We start from the raw sequence: 20,764 nt of genomic DNA on the forward strand, positions 1-20,764 counted from the left end.
TTAAGCCTAATGGATTGATTAACATTAGCATATTATATTTCAAGAACCTATTTCAATTTAAAGAGAGAATACCTACTTAATTTAATTGACCGATCAATTATCCAAATTAATTGTTCAACAAATCCTAGGGATTTTTATTTCAATTATTCCTGTCGTAAGGTACAATATTTGATGTACTTTTATGATCTATTAAGATTAAGTATAAGTACAGAAATTCATTATAATTAAAATGGCATTATCAGTATAAAACTTACTAATTCTACGATATATTAATATGGGGTTAAGAAGTAAACCCGAGGGTACGCTCGCGTAAACCAAAAAAATCCTCTTATTTCGGTGCCCGTGAGATTTCCGGAAATCTTTTCTTAACGAATTTCAGCCTAGTCGGTACAGTAGTTTGAGCGGTGCGTTGATAAATAAGTCAGTAACCTTTATGACTAGACACAAAAATACTGTTCGGTGCATTTATAACTTAAGATTATATAGACACCAAATGGTAAATTTAAAATAATATTAATTAAACTTTGCTGGTTTCAATGAGAATAACACATATACATAAATAATTCTTGATAAGACAGTCATAACACAACACTGCATATAATGAGATTTTGTTGTTATATATTTTTTTTAACTTAACACTTGTACTACAAAACCTTCATATACACCCTGTAGAATCGTCCGGGGATTGTAAAAAAATGTTACAAAAAAAAATCAACCTGATTTCCCACCATTTTACAAGATCTATCCTTGCTTATCACAATAAAAGCAACACAAAAATGTCATTTTCACAAAACGTTTTTGTTTTTACTTTGCTAATGGATAGATATATCAAGTGATATGAGTAGAAATGCCACATAGACATTATCATACAACTATGATACTCAACATAAGCCATATTTAAGCATCGTGACCGTTAATCGGAAAAAAAAAACATTTATTCACTCCTATTTTCTTCTGTTCAATGTCATCAAAAGGTCATACAAAAGGAATAAAATTACTTTTCTGATAACTTGATTGAATGCCACTGATAAAAATAAATAAAAATCATTCAAGGAAACTTTGGACACCAAAACATAGAATATACCTATATTTTTTTAATAGGCTATTTGACAAAGTTCTAAAAACTATCTTAGGGTATTTATTTGTTTATAAGGAGCCCTACAAAAATACTTTTCTGCCTTTATTACAGCTATTTTATTAAAAAATCGAAAAAGAAAATGAAATATTCAAATATGCCGCCAAAACGCGACTTTTAGCAATATGGCGGCCATGGCATGCAGTGACGTAAATTTCGTGTAAATATCGTACAAAGCTTGTTGGTGTTTCGAAAAGTTTTGATTTTCTCTTGTTTTATTTAACTTGTGCCACGTCATATGTCTGAAAATTATTAAAATGAGTTCCTATAAATTTTGTGCAGTGCCTCAATGCACTAATACAACAATAAAATCTCCTACGAAACTGTTTTTTTCTATGCCGATGGATTTGAATATTCGCAAGAAGTGGTTTCAGATCATGATCTAAGATCAGTGGTTACCAAGATATACTTACATTGATGTTTTCACATTCCTCAGTTCGTATCTCAGCATAGAAATCTGGATTGTCTTTGAAGAAGACAATCCAGATTTCTTCTTCCAACCATTATTGCGTCCACTTTTGGTAGGTTTCGACTGTCAGCTTTCGCGGAATTGGTTTCCATTATTAAATACCTATGTTATCTGAGTAATCCTGAGCGATCAAACACTTATAAAATCTTGAAAAATAATAGCGAACACTAAGGAACGGTACGATCCACAGTCTGTTTATGGATAATTGACGTCATAATAGAAGTAGCCAATCACGTTCGTTTTTAGTCACGTGACAGCTGCATATAAAAACCTAATTTTCTGAGACGGATTTTGTTTAAATAATGCAATATTTTTATCTCGCGTTATTAAAAATCGCTCCAAAAAAATAATATTAAGACTGATGACATAAAAGAAATGTATATTTTTAATACAGTCAAATAGCCTATTCATGCATTTGTCATGTGTAATTAATATCATTTAAATAATCAAAACGTTTGATTCATCAGTGGCATTTGAAAGAAATTTTGTGTATTAAAAAAAACTTACTTAAGTGAACAAATTAATCTGAAAATTTACATCCCGGTATATCTTGTTGTCATATAGGTCTGGGTTTGTTATTGGTACGAGTAACACGCACCACAGAACCAATCCCAGGACGAAGGAGAAGATGATGATGGCGCGCTCAATCGGGGGAAAGCATAGCACGCCGGAGAAGTTGGGGAAACCCATGTGGTTACAGAATATATGGGCTAGCAGTGGAGCTACGAAGTGGCCTGGAAATCAATATCAATCAATCAATACATAAAATACTTGAAATTTAAAGGAGAAATTATTACGTTAATCTATTTCTTCCGGCGACAATCCCGGTAACATCCTCACTTCTCTGGAAACGAGCCCAGGGCACACCTTTTGACCACGATCCTGGATTGAGTCATGTTTTCACATGAAGAAACTCCCATCTGACCTCCATAACCATTGCAGGGGAACCCACCAAAATGATGAATGTGCCTATTCCATCAGTCGGCTTTTACGACATCCATATGAAATATTAGAGCGTTTCTATTCTAAATTGCCGGGAACCATATGGTAATCATTATTTTATGAAAGTTTGTGATATATAAATATTTTTGCCTTCATGGGTTGCCTTTAACATACCCAAATAAATATACAAGAAATCAAAACACAAAATAAACATAAATAAAATCTCACCTGTTCTCAAAAAGAGATATGAGGAGTATGCACCAAAAATACTCGTATAGGAAAACTGGAATGCTGAAATTTTAAAAACTGACATTTACATCAAAAATTTGTACCATTTTGATTGAACAAACTGGCAACGTTTAATAAAATAGTTAAACTAATGAATATTGATAAGTAATTTGACTAAATTTTTTGATCTTATTTCATATAATGTCATCTTCTCATTATCCATACTATTATGATGAGTAGATCATGTTTAAAGAAACCTTAAATAATTGGAGACCAAATTTGATTAACTTTGGCACACTACCCAACTAAATGATATAGTTCAACAGAATAAATAGGAGCAAATCCTCCAGATGTAGCGAAATTGGCAATCTAAACTTCTGATTTAAAAATTATTTTGGAGATATGTTTAAAAAATATTATGACCAAAATCTTGAAGATTTTGTAAGTGAACTTATTTGTGACACCAAAGTAGATACAAAGCCTATGCATCAGGTCTAAGTTTGTAGCTAACAACAAGTAAATATTATAGAAAACTTAAAGAAACTTACATGACACAAAAAGTGCACTCCTGACATCATATCCAGATTTCATTTGCTCAAGCATGTGATGAAAATGAGCTGTAACAATTATAATTTTAATTACATATACATAGTCATATTCAAACATTTTTCATGTAATTTTTTGGGTCTGTTAACAAGTAAATCATTTATATATCAAGAAAAGTAAATATCATTAGGTAACCCTTAGGTACAATTTATTTATTATTTATTATATATTCCATAATGAAGCCATCAACATGGCCTTCAGTCTTTTCAAGACTATTGACTCTGTCTACCTCACAGGAACATAGACGTGACTATATGTATATATGTAATTTTAAAATAATTTTCCATTTTATTCATACATTTAAGATTTCTTCTATCTGATATTGATTAACTTTTATTCCCTTACCTATACCAAAGAGCAGAGGTCCAGTGAAGATAGCCATGAATGGCTGCAAACATTCCATAAGCAGTGGCATCATACATGCTCGGAATACCCATTCCTCACTCAGTGGTGCCATGATGTGATTACGGATCCAAACCAAATCTTGCCAATTATGCAGCCAGTACATAGGTTCTGGAAACACTATATGTATATAATAGTTATCCTTATCCAAATATATAAAAGTGGACACTAATTGGTTGACATATCAACACACAACCCAACCCAAATTGCTGGGTGTAGGAATTTGAAATTTGACATGTAGGTTTCTTATATGTTCAATTTCACAATTTCATTCCTTATAGTTCTAAGGGGGCATTCATTAAAAGATGTTCCCGTAATTTCAACAGAACCAGGTTTTTACCCTATGAGCAGACACCAGCATATGCATAAAACCCATTTAATATATAATTAGTTTTGGCATGTATGTGCCTTGGGTAGTATAGAAGGGGGTTGGTGTATACAAAAGGGAAAATATTAACAAAGGTGGACAAAATATGAATTTTATAACCAATTATGACCAGAGGAAACAAAACAATTTTCATAGGTAAATATGAAACATGTTTACAAAAAACGAGTAGTTAATTCCATTTTCATAAGTGGTTTTTAAACAAGAAAATAATCCATTTTTCGTATTTGATTATCAAAGATTGGCTTCAAAAGTGGGTTGAAAGAATTTCTGCAAGAATTTATTAAAGAAATTTAATACACAAGCAGTTTTATTATGAATATTATTTTACAGCAAACACTATCAAATAGAAATATGTGAAGCTACCTGCTATATAACCTTACCTGCATATAATTTCAATAATCCAGAAAAATACTGCATACACAGAGGACCCAAAAATAACACACTTGTCAAAAATAAAGGAGCAAATGTAGCTGTAATCAAACCAGACATTCGAAGGCCCATATGTTCGAAAAATGTGCCTTTGCTAGACGATTCTTCCGATAAAAAGTTACGAGTAATAAATGGAGCAAGTAACATCATGCAAAAGACACTGAAGAACCTCTTTTTGATTGTAGAAGGATGATCTCTGTAATTGAAATTAAATATATTATTATAAGCGGATTCTCTTTATAAACCTTATTGAATAATGGGAAATATCTTTAGGTATATATCAAAAATTGGTACCTATTTTTTGGGGATCTCCAAACATAGAGACTTGCAACATAAGAACAAGTTAAAAAGATGCAAGCAAAAACGGAGGCCATACAAGAACTGTTGTAATCAAGTAAGAATTCTGGCACCATTTTCATGATATTTTTGCAAAGGATTTACATTTATATATATCAGATATCAATTGATTTTATCAAGCAAAACACTGCTTAAGTGCACTGAAAATTTCAGATCTTTCTTTTTACTTTTTTTAATTTTGAAAGATTGACAGTGTTTGTCAGTTTGTCACAGTCATAACACAAATAATAAAATAACAGAGCTTAGATAAAAAACACATGAGACTAGAGTAGAGGGTGACATAATATATCTGTGATTACTTTCACGACAAATCTTTCCTACGACTCACGACCGTCACAGACATAATATATACACCACGCAATTTGTCCCTACGAATTGCAGCCGCGGGGGTAATGTTTAGAATTCTTTTATAAATTTTAATTTAAAATTAATATTTGTTTCGTATCTATATGATCAAATAAACTATTTTATTGCTAAGCTACATAGGTTTTGTTTTAACCTTAAAAGGGACTTGAAGTAGATATTAAATTTATTATATATTAAATATTTTAAAGCATTTAATATTAGGTATATATTAAATTATATTTCGCTAATTTTTACAACGTTAGATGCATGCATACGTGCTAATGCATCATATAGTACTTATAAAAAGTACAAGTAAAATAACATCCATACATACCAATATAGATATATACATAATCACGTCTATATACTTTGCGGCGGACAGAGCCAACAGTCTTGAAAAGACTAGAGGTCGCGTTCATCTGTAGGCTTTGATGGAATTGAGATCCAAATAGTGACAAGTTGCTAGTCTATCGCTTACAAGAAGAACTCTTAGTTTATTAGCCTTTTCCTTAATCGCCTTTTACGGCATTCATAAATGAAATATGGACGGGTCCTTCACTGAAATGCCGGAAACCACACGACGTTGCCGGAAACCACTTCTCTGTTAATCCATCATATACGTTGGTGAAGCGGAAGAAGTATGGAAACGAGGCAAGTGGAAAGATATTATCTCTGCATACCCCTCCGGGAAAAGAGCATTATTTTAGGTAGGTATATATTTATATTTTACATATTATCTTTTGAAAAATAAAAACCTTTAGGCTCGTGCAACATGCCGCCTTCGTTTGACCTAGGTCTAACTACTAGCGATCGGTGGCACGCTGCACTGCGCCGTTAAAATCAATGGACTTCAATCCAATCCACCGAGTCGGTCAGACCTAGGTCGGACGAAGTCGACGGCACGCTGCACTGGCCCTTTTGGAACGAAATGTATTCGATTTCTTGGTTTTTTCGTTTTTAGATTCATAGGTGGCGTGGTTGTCGCGGCGGCCATGTTAAATCCGCCATTTTTGCTGAAGAGTCGCCCATTGCTCGGGGTAGTGTGAATATTTTGTTGTAATTTAATCCAAATATGATTTTTATGAGTTAACAGTTACATTTTTTAACTCAGTGATTAGTGATTTACTTATAGAACATTAAACTTAGAATCCCTCAATTACTAATGTGGTTTATTCTCTGTTTCCCGTTTCGTTTTCCCAATCTAATCTAAACAGAAAATGGCCGACGGTGTTGGTGCGGGTGTCTCCTTTGTTTAGGGCTAAATTCTAGTGAATATAAGTGTGTAAAGAAATAATGCCTAGTGCCTCGTTTTCCTCTTCGCGTTCTTACGTGCGTAGATCGCGAAGAAAAGGCGGACATCGGATACCACTACCTTCTAGGACACAATCGAGTAAGTAATCGGGTCGCATAATGTCGTCCTAATATTTTACCAATGGCTCGAAAACGACATTTCCATAAAAGTGCAATGTTTGTGTTGCATGCAAAATCATATTTTCTTAATTTACTGTACTGTACATAGGTATTATATGAAACCGTGGGCCGTGCGTCCCAGAAGCATATTATATGAATGATTTTCGTCATTTAGAATTTGTATTTTTGTTGATCACTGCTCCTCGTATGCTTTTTATTTTATTGCTTTAAAAATCCTCACGATTCGCGTTGTCTTCCGAAAGATATTAAGTATCTAGCGCAATTCAGTGACATTTTGCGCATTATGGGTATTGATTTGCTAGATGAAAACTTATTTTACGTAGCGTGACGAAACAGCTGTTCTAGCAAAGCTTCTGTCCTATTGTATAACGTATATACATTCATGATTGAGATAATACCTAATGATTGAGATAATACCTATCAATCAAAACACAATGTTTGGCAATAAAGTTATAAGGCATTATAAGCTATTTTAATTATTTTTGTAGTATCTGATAAAGTTGATAATATAGGTTTACACTTCATGTTGACATCTTTTGTGTGAAATCTCTGTTTTGTAGATCTTTGGCAAATGTCACTTATTTTTGTGGTTTTATAATGCAAAAGTTTATGAAAATCAATGAAATACCAAATTATTATATTCATTATTTCTAAGTAGGTGGTACCCATTTCAAGGAAGCCATTTATCAAAAAGTTGAATCATAATTTAAATTTCAGATTTCCTGTTCATATGTAATTTTGGGGTGAACATTTATTAACAGATAAGGTATATACCCTTGTCTAAGGTCTATTATACATACATATGTATAATCACATCCTTTATAGGGTAGACAGAGCCAACAGTTTGTTTGCTTGTAAACTCTTCTTTGCACACAAATAGAAATATAATAAATTACAAAACAGTAATATGATTTAGGAGAATATGTACAATGGTGGACTTCCCAATTGGATTTTTTCCAGTCAACCAAATTTAAAGAAAAATCCATAATCAAAAAGGTAGTGCACATAAAAAGTTTTGAGGATGTGTATAATAATCATTGCACACAGTCTCATAATGACTGAAAGGCCACATTCAGCTGTTAGCTCAATACCTGAAAGTATTTAAAATTTTCTATTAATATGCTAATTACAACTTGTGAATTATTGCATTGACTAAATATATTCTAAGTCTATATAAAAATCTACCGATTTTGTACATACATAATGATCACAACTCTTTACAGAAAAATTGACAACTTTTTTTTAGAATTGTTCCAAAAGAAAGACCATATAAACCTGGTTAAATTTTCTTTTTTGCATTCCTATGATTTAAAAGACAGCACTTATTAGTTTAGAATTTGAAATTCCTTAAAGAAAAATTATTAACTATTTATTACAAATGTTCATATGTGTAGAAGTCTTAAGTGATATGGCTAGGTGCAGTGAGAAGAGTAAACAAAAAAATGCAGTGATCATTTGTTATGGTTTTCTTAGATTGTGTTTTTTTTATATAAAGAGTGAAATTATGTCAATTGTATTGGCTTTTTTCTAATTCCTAAAACAGGTCATTTTTTTTTGATGCCAATCAAAATTACAATTATCTATATTCTCCCTATATATGAAATTAACTGACCTAGTACTTATTAATTTATTTTTAATGACATTAGTAGGTATGAATGGCCTGAAGACACTATAAAGTGTGAGATGTGTTGTGGTACAGTCTACATTTTTTGTATGTACATCTGCCTATCATATGTTTATTTGCTTTTGCAAATGTCTATACTAAAATTGTCAATTGGTTTGTTATTTTGAAAACAAAAGTGGAAGCACAGAATACATTTAACAATACTAGAAAATATTACAGAAAAATAGGTTGAGGAAGACAAAGTTATCACATTCTCTATAAATATTTTTGATCTCATAATTTTTATTTTACACTTAGTTGGTGCTACAGTGGGTTTATTGTATGAATTGCAGGTGAACCATGTGAATCAGTCCCCTGCCCCAACAACGTGACAGGGAGCGTCACAGTGGCGGCTCCGTTCGTGTGCCCCGGCCCCAGCGGCAGCGGGGGCTCGCCGCCGGTCCCCGCCGCGGCCGCCGCCACCACGGCCGGCCATCACAGCCCCTATGATTTACGCCGGAAGTCCCCGCCGGCCTACCACGAGCCCGGGCCATCGGGCGCTTGCTCTCTACCAGCCAGAAAGAGGCCACGAACGTGAGTTTTAGATCTCCTTGCCACGGCTTAAAACGTATGTTTTGGGTTCAAATCACATTGAAAGTGTTCTTGTTAGTTTATTCTAGTTTTTATAAGACATTTTGATGATTTCATTGAAAAATATAAAAATAGATTTGTTTATCAAGTGAACAGGTGCTTAGTTGTAAGTACATTAATGATAACCAGTCCAGACCATGATTAGCTTTAAAATTTATGAATAGCCTGCAAATTGATGTGAATTTATGTGGTGTGGGAAAAAATATAGCATTATTCCATACATAATATTTTTTTTCTATTAGGTATTTAATTACTACTTCCGTTTTTAGCAGTGTGTGACAACAAATAGATACAGTTAATGGACCGTTGTATGCCTATTTCACTATGTTAATGTTAGTAAGCTAGATGTTGAAGTGACTTTCACTTTCTGATTTTAAATTTTGTCCTACTGTTGGTAATAGATAAATAATAAAGTGTTGGCATTTTTTTCCCACAAGAATTTTAAAATGTTATGTATGTTACATTTCATTCTTGTCCTTTTTTTTATATGCAGAAAGTATAAAGATTTTGATTGATAAAGTACCTATCTGATTTGCATTTTTTTTTTATATTAGAAGCTTTTTGCTTGTATATTAAAAGCTGCATTTCTTCACCCAGATCACTGGCCCAAGGGGTGGATGTGTGCAATGTGTCACAGTATCTACAATATGAGCTGCCTGACGAGGTCCTGCTCTGTATACTGTCACATCTCACTGAGCGGGATCTGTGTCGCGTCGCGCAGGTCTGCAAGAGGTTCAACACCATCGCCAATGACACTGAATTATGGTGAGGATGAACCATAATCCTTTTCTATTTGCAACCACTGTAAATGAGTTTTTTATTATCCAATAGCACATCTTATTTACCACTTATTTAAACATATTTCATGGCTGCGGCAAATTGCTTGGTGGAATTCTATAAAAAAATTCTGATCAGAGAAATAGAATACTATAGGAGAATTATAATAACAAGTCAATCTCATAGCCATACTGTGTATTCAATATTTAACAACTTCACATTTACAATATTGAGAAAACAGTAAGTCATGTCAAATCAAACATGAAGACAACAGTTAAAATTAAAATTAACACACAATTCATCTAGTGTGCAAGTTATTCAGTCATTATCTTTTATAGTACACAACCAAAAAAATTTTCAAATATAAGCAATAACTCAGTTATCTTTAAGTATTTGTAAGTTTTTATATCTGCATATGGGTGGGATAAAGGTAAGCTGGTTTTTGTTTTTCAATGACATTGAACACATTTTGACTGTCATTTGTGTTTTTATTCTTTTGTTTATGTAATACACAGACTATGAAGCTGGATTTACAAGTTTTTTTAAATCTTATTTGTATATATCTGTTGCATATTTGATATTCATTTTGGTATTAGGTATAGACATCATATTAGAAAGACTAGATTATGGCATTAGTACTATCTTAACTAGCATTTGTGTGGAGGTCTTCGCTCTTGAAGCAACTTCTATGATACTTCTGAATTTTCTTTTGTTTCCATGCAAATTATCATCAACTAGCGACCCGCCCCGGCTTTCCACGGGTGCAAAACTGATACTAAACACACTACAGAAGTCGCCAGTACCGCCGCAAGCGCTACTTCCCGCAATTTTTAATCTGTAATATCTTCGAAAATATTTATTTAAATCTTGCGCTGTAAATGACCATATAGATTAATATTAAATCAACAATGTATGCTATTTAATTGGATAAGGATTAAATAGCTTAAATACATTGATGTATTGGTTAAAATAGCTTCAAAATTTGTCATAAAATGTCGTAAAAAGTAAATGACAAAAAAAAAATATTGTGAGATATCCATCGCGGAGTTTTCTATAGACCTTTTTAATGTGTACAAATAATTACTACATTATTTTGAAAAATCTCGTAGGGTACAGCCTGCGTTTGCAATGTAAGCGGAAAAAAATATGATAATTAACGTCATCATATTAGAATCCTCAATAAAAACAGTATTTCTCCAATATTTAATGGATGTAATTATATACATATAAACCTTCGTCTTGAATCACTCTATTGAAAAAAGCCGCATCAAAATACGGTGCGTAGTTTTAAAGATTTAAGCATACAAAGGGACATAGGGACAGAGAAAGCGACTTTGTTTTATAATATGGAGTGAAGTCGGTCTAGTAGTTTCTTGTCATGCTCGTATGTATTTTTGTTAAATTCAATTTATATTGTACTTCATATATCACATTATTCATTAACAGTTAACACACCTCATATTAACCAGTCAATGCTTTTGGTTTGGCTATTTGAAATTGTGATTTTTACCAAAAAATACTCTTAATGCAGAGGGCTTAGTTAAGTGTGCTGATGCTAAATGAAAGTTCATACCTTCATAGATCTTTAAGATGAGGTTGTTGAGATGCAAGGCTTCGAAAATTGTGATAAATTACCGAAAATGTTAAGGGCCGATTTTTATGCACACGCAAGTTAAGGTTTGGAAAAAGACATCACTGGCTATCTGTTTCGTCTCATCCTTCTATCACTTCGGATGATTATAGATAAAGAAAGAAAAAGGAGACAAGACATGCATTGTAAAGCTTCTTGAAAAGACCCCCTAAGAAGAATTTGGATTTCAATGGAGTTCTCAAACAACTTATTAATTCTTTGATATTTGTCCCAAAAATCAGGAAAAGCCTCTACCAATCGGTGTTCGAATATGACACGCCGCTAATGCACCCGGCGCCGTGTCAGTTCGAATTCGTGCCGGCCGACGAGTGCGACGCTGACAACCCTTGGAAGGAGAGCTTCCGGCAGCTCTACTACGGCATACACGTGCGTGCAAACTACCGCCCCAAGAAGGATTCGCGGATTAAGCATTTTAACACTATTCGGGTGAGTTCATTCATACAATGTTTTCCGATGGCATCTATTCTCGGCCACACGAAGTCGACTAGTAAATTTACTCGTGTGTGCAATTTACGACAGTTATTGTGGAATACGGTGGAACTATGAGTTTGTCAAACATTTTTTCATTAAATGATGTATGAATGAAATGAAAGAATTTGTTTACCTATGTCTCTATTTTTAATGTTTGTTAAATCTGTTATCAGACCTTTATTTCCATTTTCATAGGGTCTGTCTGAGATTATAATACATGCGTTATATTCTCCCCTAGGCGGCTCTGGAATACGTAGAGGAGCGCGGAGGCGGCGCGAGCTCGGGCGCGGGGGCGGGCGCGGGCGCGGGCGGCTGCGCGTGCGGCGCGGCGGCGTGCGCGTGCGGCCGCGACGTGCTGCAGCCCGCGCTCGTGTTCGTGCACCACGGGCTCTACCAGGAGGAGTGCCTCGCCATCGACACTGATGTCCAGCTCATTGGTATGACTATCTGTTTGTTTATAAGCGGACCAGTATGTGTGTGTACTCATACTAAATTTTAACTGATTGCTCGATGAAGTACTTATGTGTATCAGAGTTCTTCAATAAGAAACTTGAACAAATAACAAACAAAAACACATTCTATTTCAAATTTGAAAGAAGTTAAAAAAAAAACTAGGAAAAACACTACATGGTGGACACAGTACCAGAAGAATATCAGATAACAGAATATAATAAGCTCCTGTCTTCTAATCTCTATATTGTTAAAATTCCTTCCAAGTTGAACAGGATTTCATTGATGTTTTGCAATTAATACCTACAGGTTGTGCCCCAGGCAATGTGGCAGAATGCGTAATACTAGAACGCGAAGCGGAGTCCACTTTAACATTCGCGGAAGGGGCGAATAGAGCCTACGCCGGCCACATGACGCTCAAGTTCTCCCCCGACGCGACCAGCACCATGCAGCATCACAAACACTACTGCCTTGAAGTGTCTGACAACTGCTCTCCCACCGTTGATCATTGTATAATCCGAAGCGCTAGTGTTGGTGAGTAATTCCTCCCTCTCTACCTTGCTGCTGACCTCTCAGCTCTCGTTCTCAAAGCCTGACCCGCTTAAACCCGTGTTTAAAGAAAGCCAACTAAAACGTCTTTGCTGTAGCAGACAGAAAGAGAGGGTATAATGCCTACTTGATTTATTGCTTCACAATTCAAATAAAATCTTATTTTACATAGGAAATGTTGAATGTTTATTTTTGTGTCTACAGTTGGTGCGGCAGTGTGTGTGAGCGGCGCTGGCGCCAATCCGGTGATCAAACATTGCGACATCAGCGACTGCGAGAATGTCGGTCTGTACGTCACCGACTACGCTCAGGGAGCTTATCAGGTAAAATAATAGATTCATCTATATTGTAATAATATAATATCGGAGTCTTAAATGTTCTATGCTGAAACGCCACACGTTACACGGACTTGCACCAAGATTCGCCACAATGCCTGAATGACGACTAACTGATCTAGTTGCAAAATAAAAACCAAGTACTTTGAAATTCTGTGGGCGATTTCAAAGCTAAAAACTCACTTTTAAACCTAGAAATACATAAATAGGACCCATATACAATTTGCTTTTATATTTTTTAGCTAGATGGGCGTTTTTTAACGTTCCTTTTTTTTATTATCTTCATCATCGATACACTCATGACGACCACGTCAAAAAAATTACGAAACATTCCGCACGTTGCTTCGCCATTAAGATCTTAAGTTATGTGTGCGACTAAATGTTTTTATCACCAGGATAATGAGATCTCACGCAACGCGTTAGCGGGCATTTGGGTAAAGAACTTCGCCAACCCGATAATGCGCCGCAATCATATACACCACGGAAGAGACGTTGGTATATTTACGTTTGAAAATGGATTGGTGAGTAACAATATTCTTAAATGCCAAATAGAATTTGGAAAGAAAATAAGAATTTTATACTTGATTTTAAGAAGAGGATGGATTTAAGACCTCTAAACAATATTACTCTCGTTCAAGTTTTGCATAAATTTTGTTGAATGCCTATCTTGAAATGAAACTGCATTAATAAAATTTAAAGAGTAATTTCTTCAAAACCCATCTGAAACTTCTGAACCAATATCACTTATATTTGGGACACACATGGTTAAATAATGAAAGCATTCTTAGTGAATAAGAACGATATCGAAAATTCTCACGTTATTGAATCAGGAAAACAACATTACAAATGTTTTTCCAGGGTTATTTTGAAGCAAATGACATACACAACAATCGGATCGCCGGTTTCGAAGTTAAAGCCGGCGCGAACCCTACCGTTGTCCACTGCGAGATACACCACGGACAGACAGGGGGCATATACGTCCACGAGTCTGGACTTGGCCAGTTCATAGACAACAAGATACACTCAAACAACTTTGCTGGAGTGTGGATCACTTCCAACAGCAATCCCACTATAAGGAGGAATGAGATATATAATGGACACCAGGGAGGAGTGTACATCTTTGGTGAAGGCCGCGGTCTTATTGAGCACAATAATATTTATGGAAATGCTTTAGCTGGGATACAGGTGATTAAACTTGTCTAGCATCTTGTCACGTTTTACCCCTAATAGGTACCCCTTTAAGTTTGTAATCGTCTGTATTATCTGTGTTTGAACTATCACTCAATAAATTGCGGTACTGCCTCGTAATAAACTGACGCCAGAAACTGCTGGACTGGTTTATAGCGGGAATTTGACAAATATTTCTTTATAAAGCGAATAAGAGAACAACATTTTTCAATTTTCTTGGGCTGACCTGCAGGCGTTATCTAGAACTTAAACAAATAACCTTATTGTATGGTAAAGAAAGAATCAAATACTCTACCTTCGAAAAATTCACTCACTTTATATACTCACATTTCCAATTTCAGATACGTACAAATAGCGACCCAATAGTGCGGCACAACAAGATCCACCACGGCCAGCATGGCGGCATTTACGTGCACGAGAAGGGCCAGGGGCTGATCGAGGAGAACGAAGTGTACGCCAACACCCTGGCCGGGGTTTGGATCACTACTGGCTCGACGCCTGTGCTGAGGCGCAATAGGATCCATTCGGGAAAGCAGGTATGTCAGCATTGAGTTTCCACATCGAAAGGATACCTGTAACTGAATGAAGGTCGAGGAGTGTGAGGTGTTTGCTAGGTTCAGGACCTGTTAAAAGTTAACAATTATCACTATGCTATCTGAAAGTTTTACAAAATGTATATGATTGTGTGTCTGCCTGACACTAGTTTTTGTAGTCAGATGCACATCAAAAATTTACCAGATTTTAATGCTTTTTAGAAAACTTAGTAAAGTATTGAGAGACAGAGTTTAAATTGTAAGGGCTGCCAAATTCTGGAGTAAACATTTGGGGTCCAATATTCCACTAAATATTAATATACGATGATTTTTCCTTAGGTCGGCGTATATTTCTACGATAACGGGCACGGCAAGCTAGAAGACAATGATATATTCAACCACTTATACTCAGGCGTCCAGATCCGGACTGGGAGCAATCCAGTCATCCGGGGCAACAAGATATGGGGAGGGCAAAATGGAGGAGTTCTGGTGTATAATGGAGGCCTCGGGCTCCTGGAGCAGAACGAGATTTTCGATAACGCCATGGCCGGTGTATGGATTAAGACTGATTCCAATCCCACGCTCAAAAGAAATAAAATTTTTGATGGGCGAGATGGGGGCATTTGTATTTTCAATGGGGGGAAGGTAAGAATTGATTACCTACATAACTATTATGTATTCAAATGACTATAGATAACTAAGATTTATGTATCTTACAATGCTAGAGTAATTGAAAATATGTAGTTAAATCATTTAAGAGCACATTTTTCGCCACTCAGGAATCACAAAATATTTTAGAGAAATACCTTTGGTTTTTAAATAAACAGTCAATATCTGTTTCCTTGTTTAGTAATACTGAAATCGGGATATGCATATACATACATACATACATATGGTCACGTCTATATCCCTTGCGGGGTAGGCAGAGCCAACAGTCTTGAAAAGACTGAATGGCCACGTTCAGCTATTTGGCTTAATGATAGAATGGAGATTCAAATAGTGACAGGTTGCTAGCCCATAAAAAATAATCCCAAGTTTGTAAGCCTATCCCTTAGTCGCCTTTTACGACATCCATGGGAAAAAGATAAAGTAGTCCTATTCTTTTTTGTATTTGTGCCGGGAACCACACGGCTATGCATATAATCACGTCTATATCCCTTGGGGATATCCTTTTCACCAAGTATTCTTCCTTCCATGTGTCTTATTAGTTGTCCTGTTCTGTTTTGTATATCAATCTCGTCAAATTATGATTTTACATTGCATACAGAAAGCATGCTTTCCACTATCCCTGCATACTTCTTTTGTCGCATTGTACGTTCATCAATCTTTTGCGAGCTCGTCGGTTTAGGTTCATTATGAGTATTTACATTTTGTTATTCTGGGTACTTACATACCAAATTTCATCGTAATCGGTTCAGTAGTATTTGCGTGAAAGAGTTACAAACATCCATACTTACATACTCACAAACTGTCGCATTTAGAATATTAGTGGGATTAGTAGGATTTTATTGACTTCAAAAGAACGTTACTAGCGGCCTGGATCTTTCTTACATTCAATGTCTCATGCCCAGGGTGTACTTGAAGAGAATGACATATTTCGCAACGCACAAGCGGGCGTGCTGATCTCGACGCAGAGCCACCCCGTGCTGCGTCGGAACCGGATCTTCGACGGGCTCGCGGCCGGCGTCGAAATCACCAACAACGCCACCGCTACGCTCGAGCACAACCAGATATTCAACAACAGATTCGGAGGTCAGTATCTTTTCTCTGTATCTCAGCATAGCAAATTTTTATGTCGAATAGCCCTTGTATAGTGAAGATTGAAGTACTATACTATTACTATGAATGTAGAAATGCATGATGATTTTCACTGTTATAGTATTTGTATGCCCTGTTTTTATTTCTCACTGAATTTCAATTGTGATTGCATTGTACTAGTGATGTTAAAGTACAAGGCTGCACATCTTCCCTCTGCCATAAACCTTTAAAATTAGAACTTGTTTCCCCGAACTTTCTGTCACTACCTTGTACTATAGTTTATTTTTTTTCTGCTATCACAATCCTTGCATATTTCTTTTCTTTCATTTACACTTATCACACTCTTCACGCATTACTAAACGCCCCGGGCCCTGACATTTCCACCAAATCCACACTAAATAATAATAAATAGAAAAGATTTGTAATTTTGCATGATTGAAACAAATAAACTTAAAAAACTACTGTACTAATTTTCACGAATTTTGGCATAGATATAGAATAGACATTCGGGAGTGACATATGGGAATTTCCCACGAAAGCGAAGCCTCGCGCAAAAACTAGTAATAAGTAAATGTGTGTTTACAGGACTATGCCTAGCGTCGGGCGTTTCGCCACTGGTGCGCGGCAACAAGATCTTCAGCAACCAGGACGCCGTGGAGAAGGCGGTGGGCGGCGGACAGTGTCTTTACAAGATATCTTCGTACACGTCTTTCCCCATGCACGACTTCTATAGGTCAGTTTTATTGGAGTTACTTTAATTTCAGTGGGTGTCTTGAATTGAATTAAAGGATGCATGAATTGTTAAACATTCTGATACAGTGGTGACTTACAAAGTTATGGATATAATTATGTTTCTATAGTAACAACGTTCTCTCGGCGAGGGGAAACTTTATATTCAAGCAACTATTTTATCTAATAGATTCTGACTTCCTATGGGGTCAAAAGGGCACCAGAAGTCATTTGGCAGTCTGTTTGTGTTAATTGATATTTTTGCAATACCAAATTGCAAAAATAATTTATCTTTTCATCTCGATCTTTCTCACAAATAATTCATAACTTGAAGTATGTACTAATTCGCATTACGAAAAATTAACCAGTTTCATTGTTTTTGTAGGTGCCAGACCTGCAATACTACTGACCGCAACGCCATCTGTGTGAACTGCATCAAGACGTGCCATTCTGGACACGATGTAGAATTCATTCGCCATGACAGGTAAAAAAATTAAATATTGTTTGGGTCTCAGTTCTTAAAGATTGAGGACTGAGAAACAGCATACTATACGAACACGAACAAATACCTACTTATATGGTTAAGACTGCTGACACTAGATTATTTAAAGTAGAAATAGATCACATACATGGAATGAGAATACCACTATTATTTTTTGTCACATAAACTGTTTATCACTCAAGCTCGGCGCTTGACTTTTAGTGATAGCCAGTCGTCGCAAACAAAACAGCGAATACTTTGCGAGGTATATAGAGACAACAGTCTCGAAGAGGCTGAAAGGCCAAATTCCCCTGTATGACTTCATGATGGAATTGAGATTCAAATAGTAACAAGTTGCCTACAAGAGGAATCTCAATTATATTTATAAGTCTATCCCTTAGTCGCCTTTAAAGACATATATGTATTTATTTTATCTCGGAAGTTTTTAAATCATGTTACAATGATCCGTGGTCACCGAGCGACTGAAAACCAAGCGCTATGTACGCGTATAATACCTGTAGTATTTATATATATATAATTTATTCCAGATTCTTCTGCGACTGCGGCGCCGGCACGCTGTCCAACCAGTGCCAGCTGCAGGGCGAGCCCACGCAGGACACCGACACGCTGTACGACTCCGCCGCGCCCATGGAGTCGCACACGCTCATGGTCAACTGAGCCGCCCCACACCTCGCCACACCACGCCACCCACCACACGCGCACACTATTTATTTTAGCTTTATAAGCCGCTCAACGGATAAATCCAAACGATTCGATGCCTGTTTTTAAACTAACTAATTGTCGGATAAGAATAAACTTTTGGTAAGGTGGTTTGATAATTATCAGGTAAACTGCGGTATTGGAAAATGCATCAAATATAACTTTTCGAAAATGAAATGTCAAATTACATCGCAAGTGAGGTTCGTTTAAAAATGGTGGTTTTGTCCGATGTGGATGTTTCATTATGTTTGTAACAATACTGCAGTCGACGAGCACTAGAGATCGTTCGAGTTTATCCCCGCGGCTGAACCTCCGCTCTAATATTTTTATTACCTAAAACTTCGCTCCTCCGAAGTCTACTTTTTTTCTCCGGTCCGACTAATCGTGCGATCGGTCTCCCGATATGTATTTTTCATCTTTGTACTTTATATAGCTGACGAAAGATCTATTTCGGACACTACACTTATCTGTATATGTAGATCTTTTTTTTATCATCGGTACTTAATAATTATGTATTTCGTCGAGTAGTATCATGCATTCCCAAATTGTAATCGTACTATTATATCGAGAGATCACATTGATATTTAGAATAATGTTATTCGTTTTGTAAGGTGTAGGAGCGTATATATAGAGTAGTTTCATAATCGTGGAGAAAGAATTTGTTTTCGATTCCTTTAAACGAATTATACATTGTTTAGTTGTAACTAGTTCGATATCCGGCGGCCGGCACGGTCAGGATGGCTTGTAAAATAATCACTTATTATTTTTAACATTTTGACGACAAGATACTTTTTATTTGGGGCATTTATTCGTTTAGCTCTCCTGACAATATAGTTGATTGTTCAGACGTTTTAGTTAATAAAGATATATCGTGCACGAGCACGGAGCGGCCTCCGCCATGTAGCCCAGGAGTCGCCTCGCCTAACTACAGGCGCTCCTCCGCTTTGTAAATATTTATGTCACACAATAATCGAAAATGTAGCATTAATGTATTTGTATTATTATATTTTTATTATTGATCACAACATGTATGTTTAATTATGAAATTACGTACGATATGGTCAGGGACGGGCCGCGTAGTCGGCGAGCCGGTAAGGGCCGAGCGCGGCCGATAGTGTATAGAACGAATGTGCGTATTTAATTGGAAAAGATCTTAGGTACAATTGATATTTTATTATATTGTTAATTTAAATTTGGTATTGATATCGATCGAGAAGCAATGTTAGGAAACTGGGAAGCGCCGCCGCGAGCGGCCCGCGTGCTGATAGTGATAAGATTAGCCCTAAGCTATAATGAAAATCTAAATTACTCAGTAATCACTATTGCAAGTTTCGAATTGTTAAATTGTCTCTCCATAGCACGGTATGTTCTGAATCTGCTTTTTTGTAATCCTCAATCTGTGATCATCGCTAAATGTATAAGTGAAAATATTTAAGTTGAACCAAACGTGCAGAATTATGACTTTATTGTATCATCAAAATTATTGTGGCCGTTGCTTTATATATCTGATTGAGAAATTTGTTATTTATTGAATTGTCAGTATGTTCTAATTTATTGAATTCGAATCTGGATATTTTGTTTATACGTGAAATACCACTGTAAAAGCCGTGATAATACATCATATAATATACATTTGATTTTTATTTATGCTCCTAAGTATCCCTCCGGAACATAAAAACCAGACCTAACCACCTGGTAGTTATTTGATACGAAAAACTGAAACGTTCTATATCTTCAGACTGTTAGCTCTATCTACCCCGCAAGGGACAGACGTGTATACACATGTTAAATCTCCTAACGCCCAAATGAAACTACTCTGTGCCACTGTATCCGTGCTCGTGCACGATATATCGAGTGAGGCCATTGAGTTTTCACATCAAATGCTATTTTGGCTGGGCTTTCTTGTTGGAGTAATGCACATGGAATTTTCAGAATAACCATGTCTGACCTCGTGAATAATATTCATAACAAGGTTTCATCAAAATCAGGTCCGGTGATTTAGCCATATGAAAGCGTCAGAAAAGCATATGGCGCATTCAGCTGCTTTAATCTACCATAATGATTTAATGACCAGCTCGTTCATTGAATTTTGGTTGGTAAATAAAGGTTGCATTCAATTAAATTACTAGGAATAAA

General features: G+C 35.8%; 2 protein-coding genes across 3 annotated transcripts; one reads left to right on the forward strand and one right to left on the reverse strand.

Annotated features, from left to right (window-relative positions):
• Positions 1-2,009: 2,009 nt before the first annotated feature.
• LOC106129746 (CAAX prenyl protease 2) lies at positions 2,010-5,176 on the reverse strand. 2 transcript variants are annotated; one of them, XM_013328411.2, is made up of 6 exons: positions 4,894-5,176; positions 4,551-4,795; positions 3,726-3,893; positions 3,323-3,391; positions 2,775-2,852; positions 2,010-2,338 (listed from the first exon to the last, which is right to left on the reverse strand). In XM_013328411.2, the coding sequence occupies exons 1-6, from the start codon at positions 5,016-5,018 to the stop codon at positions 2,112-2,114; spliced, it is 912 nt and encodes a 303-aa protein (XP_013183865.2). In that variant the 5' UTR covers positions 5,019-5,176; the 3' UTR covers positions 2,010-2,111. The 2 variants fall into 2 exon arrangements, with proteins under 2 accessions (XP_013183865.2, XP_013183873.2); XM_013328419.2 differs by having other exon boundaries at positions 2,775-2,837; positions 4,894-5,175.
• Positions 5,177-6,285: 1,109 nt separating this feature from the next.
• LOC106129652 (F-box only protein 11) lies at positions 6,286-20,258 on the forward strand. Its single transcript, XM_013328260.2, has 15 exons — positions 6,286-6,691; positions 8,689-8,929; positions 9,584-9,751; positions 11,636-11,840; positions 12,124-12,322; positions 12,645-12,869; positions 13,089-13,207; positions 13,615-13,740; positions 14,078-14,404; positions 14,749-14,943; positions 15,280-15,585; positions 16,512-16,692; positions 17,284-17,431; positions 17,813-17,911; positions 18,457-20,258. Exons 1-15 carry the CDS (start codon positions 6,595-6,597, stop codon positions 18,584-18,586), a joined length of 2,766 nt encoding a protein of 921 aa, XP_013183714.2. The 5' UTR covers positions 6,286-6,594; the 3' UTR covers positions 18,587-20,258.
• Positions 20,259-20,764: the final 506 nt, after the last annotated feature.

This window comes from Amyelois transitella, chromosome 18 (assembly GCF_032362555.1).
Source record: "Amyelois transitella isolate CPQ chromosome 18, ilAmyTran1.1, whole genome shotgun sequence".
NCBI classification, from domain to species: Eukaryota; Metazoa; Arthropoda; class Insecta; order Lepidoptera; family Pyralidae; genus Amyelois; species Amyelois transitella.

Excerpts from the sequence above, each read along its gene's own strand:
- LOC106129746 (XM_013328411.2), bottom strand. The coding sequence starts at position 5,018 with ATGAAAATGGTGCCAGAATTCTTACTTGATTACAACAGTTCTTGTATG. Across the intron at positions 4,796-4,893 it reads TGGAGATCCCCAAAAAATAG|AGATCATCCTTCTACAATCA; the intron begins GTACCAATTTTT and ends TTTCAATTACAG. Across the intron at positions 3,392-3,725 it reads ACCTCTGCTCTTTGGTATAG|CTCATTTTCATCACATGCTT; the intron begins GTAAGGGAATAA and ends TAATTGTTACAG.
- LOC106129652 (XM_013328260.2), top strand. The coding sequence starts at position 6,595 with ATGCCTAGTGCCTCGTTTTCCTCTTCGCGTTCTTACGTGCGTAGATCG. Across the intron at positions 6,692-8,688 it reads ACCTTCTAGGACACAATCGA|GTGAACCATGTGAATCAGTC; the intron begins GTAAGTAATCGG and ends TATGAATTGCAG. Across the intron at positions 14,944-15,279 it reads GGATCCATTCGGGAAAGCAG|GTCGGCGTATATTTCTACGA; the intron begins GTATGTCAGCAT and ends ATTTTTCCTTAG.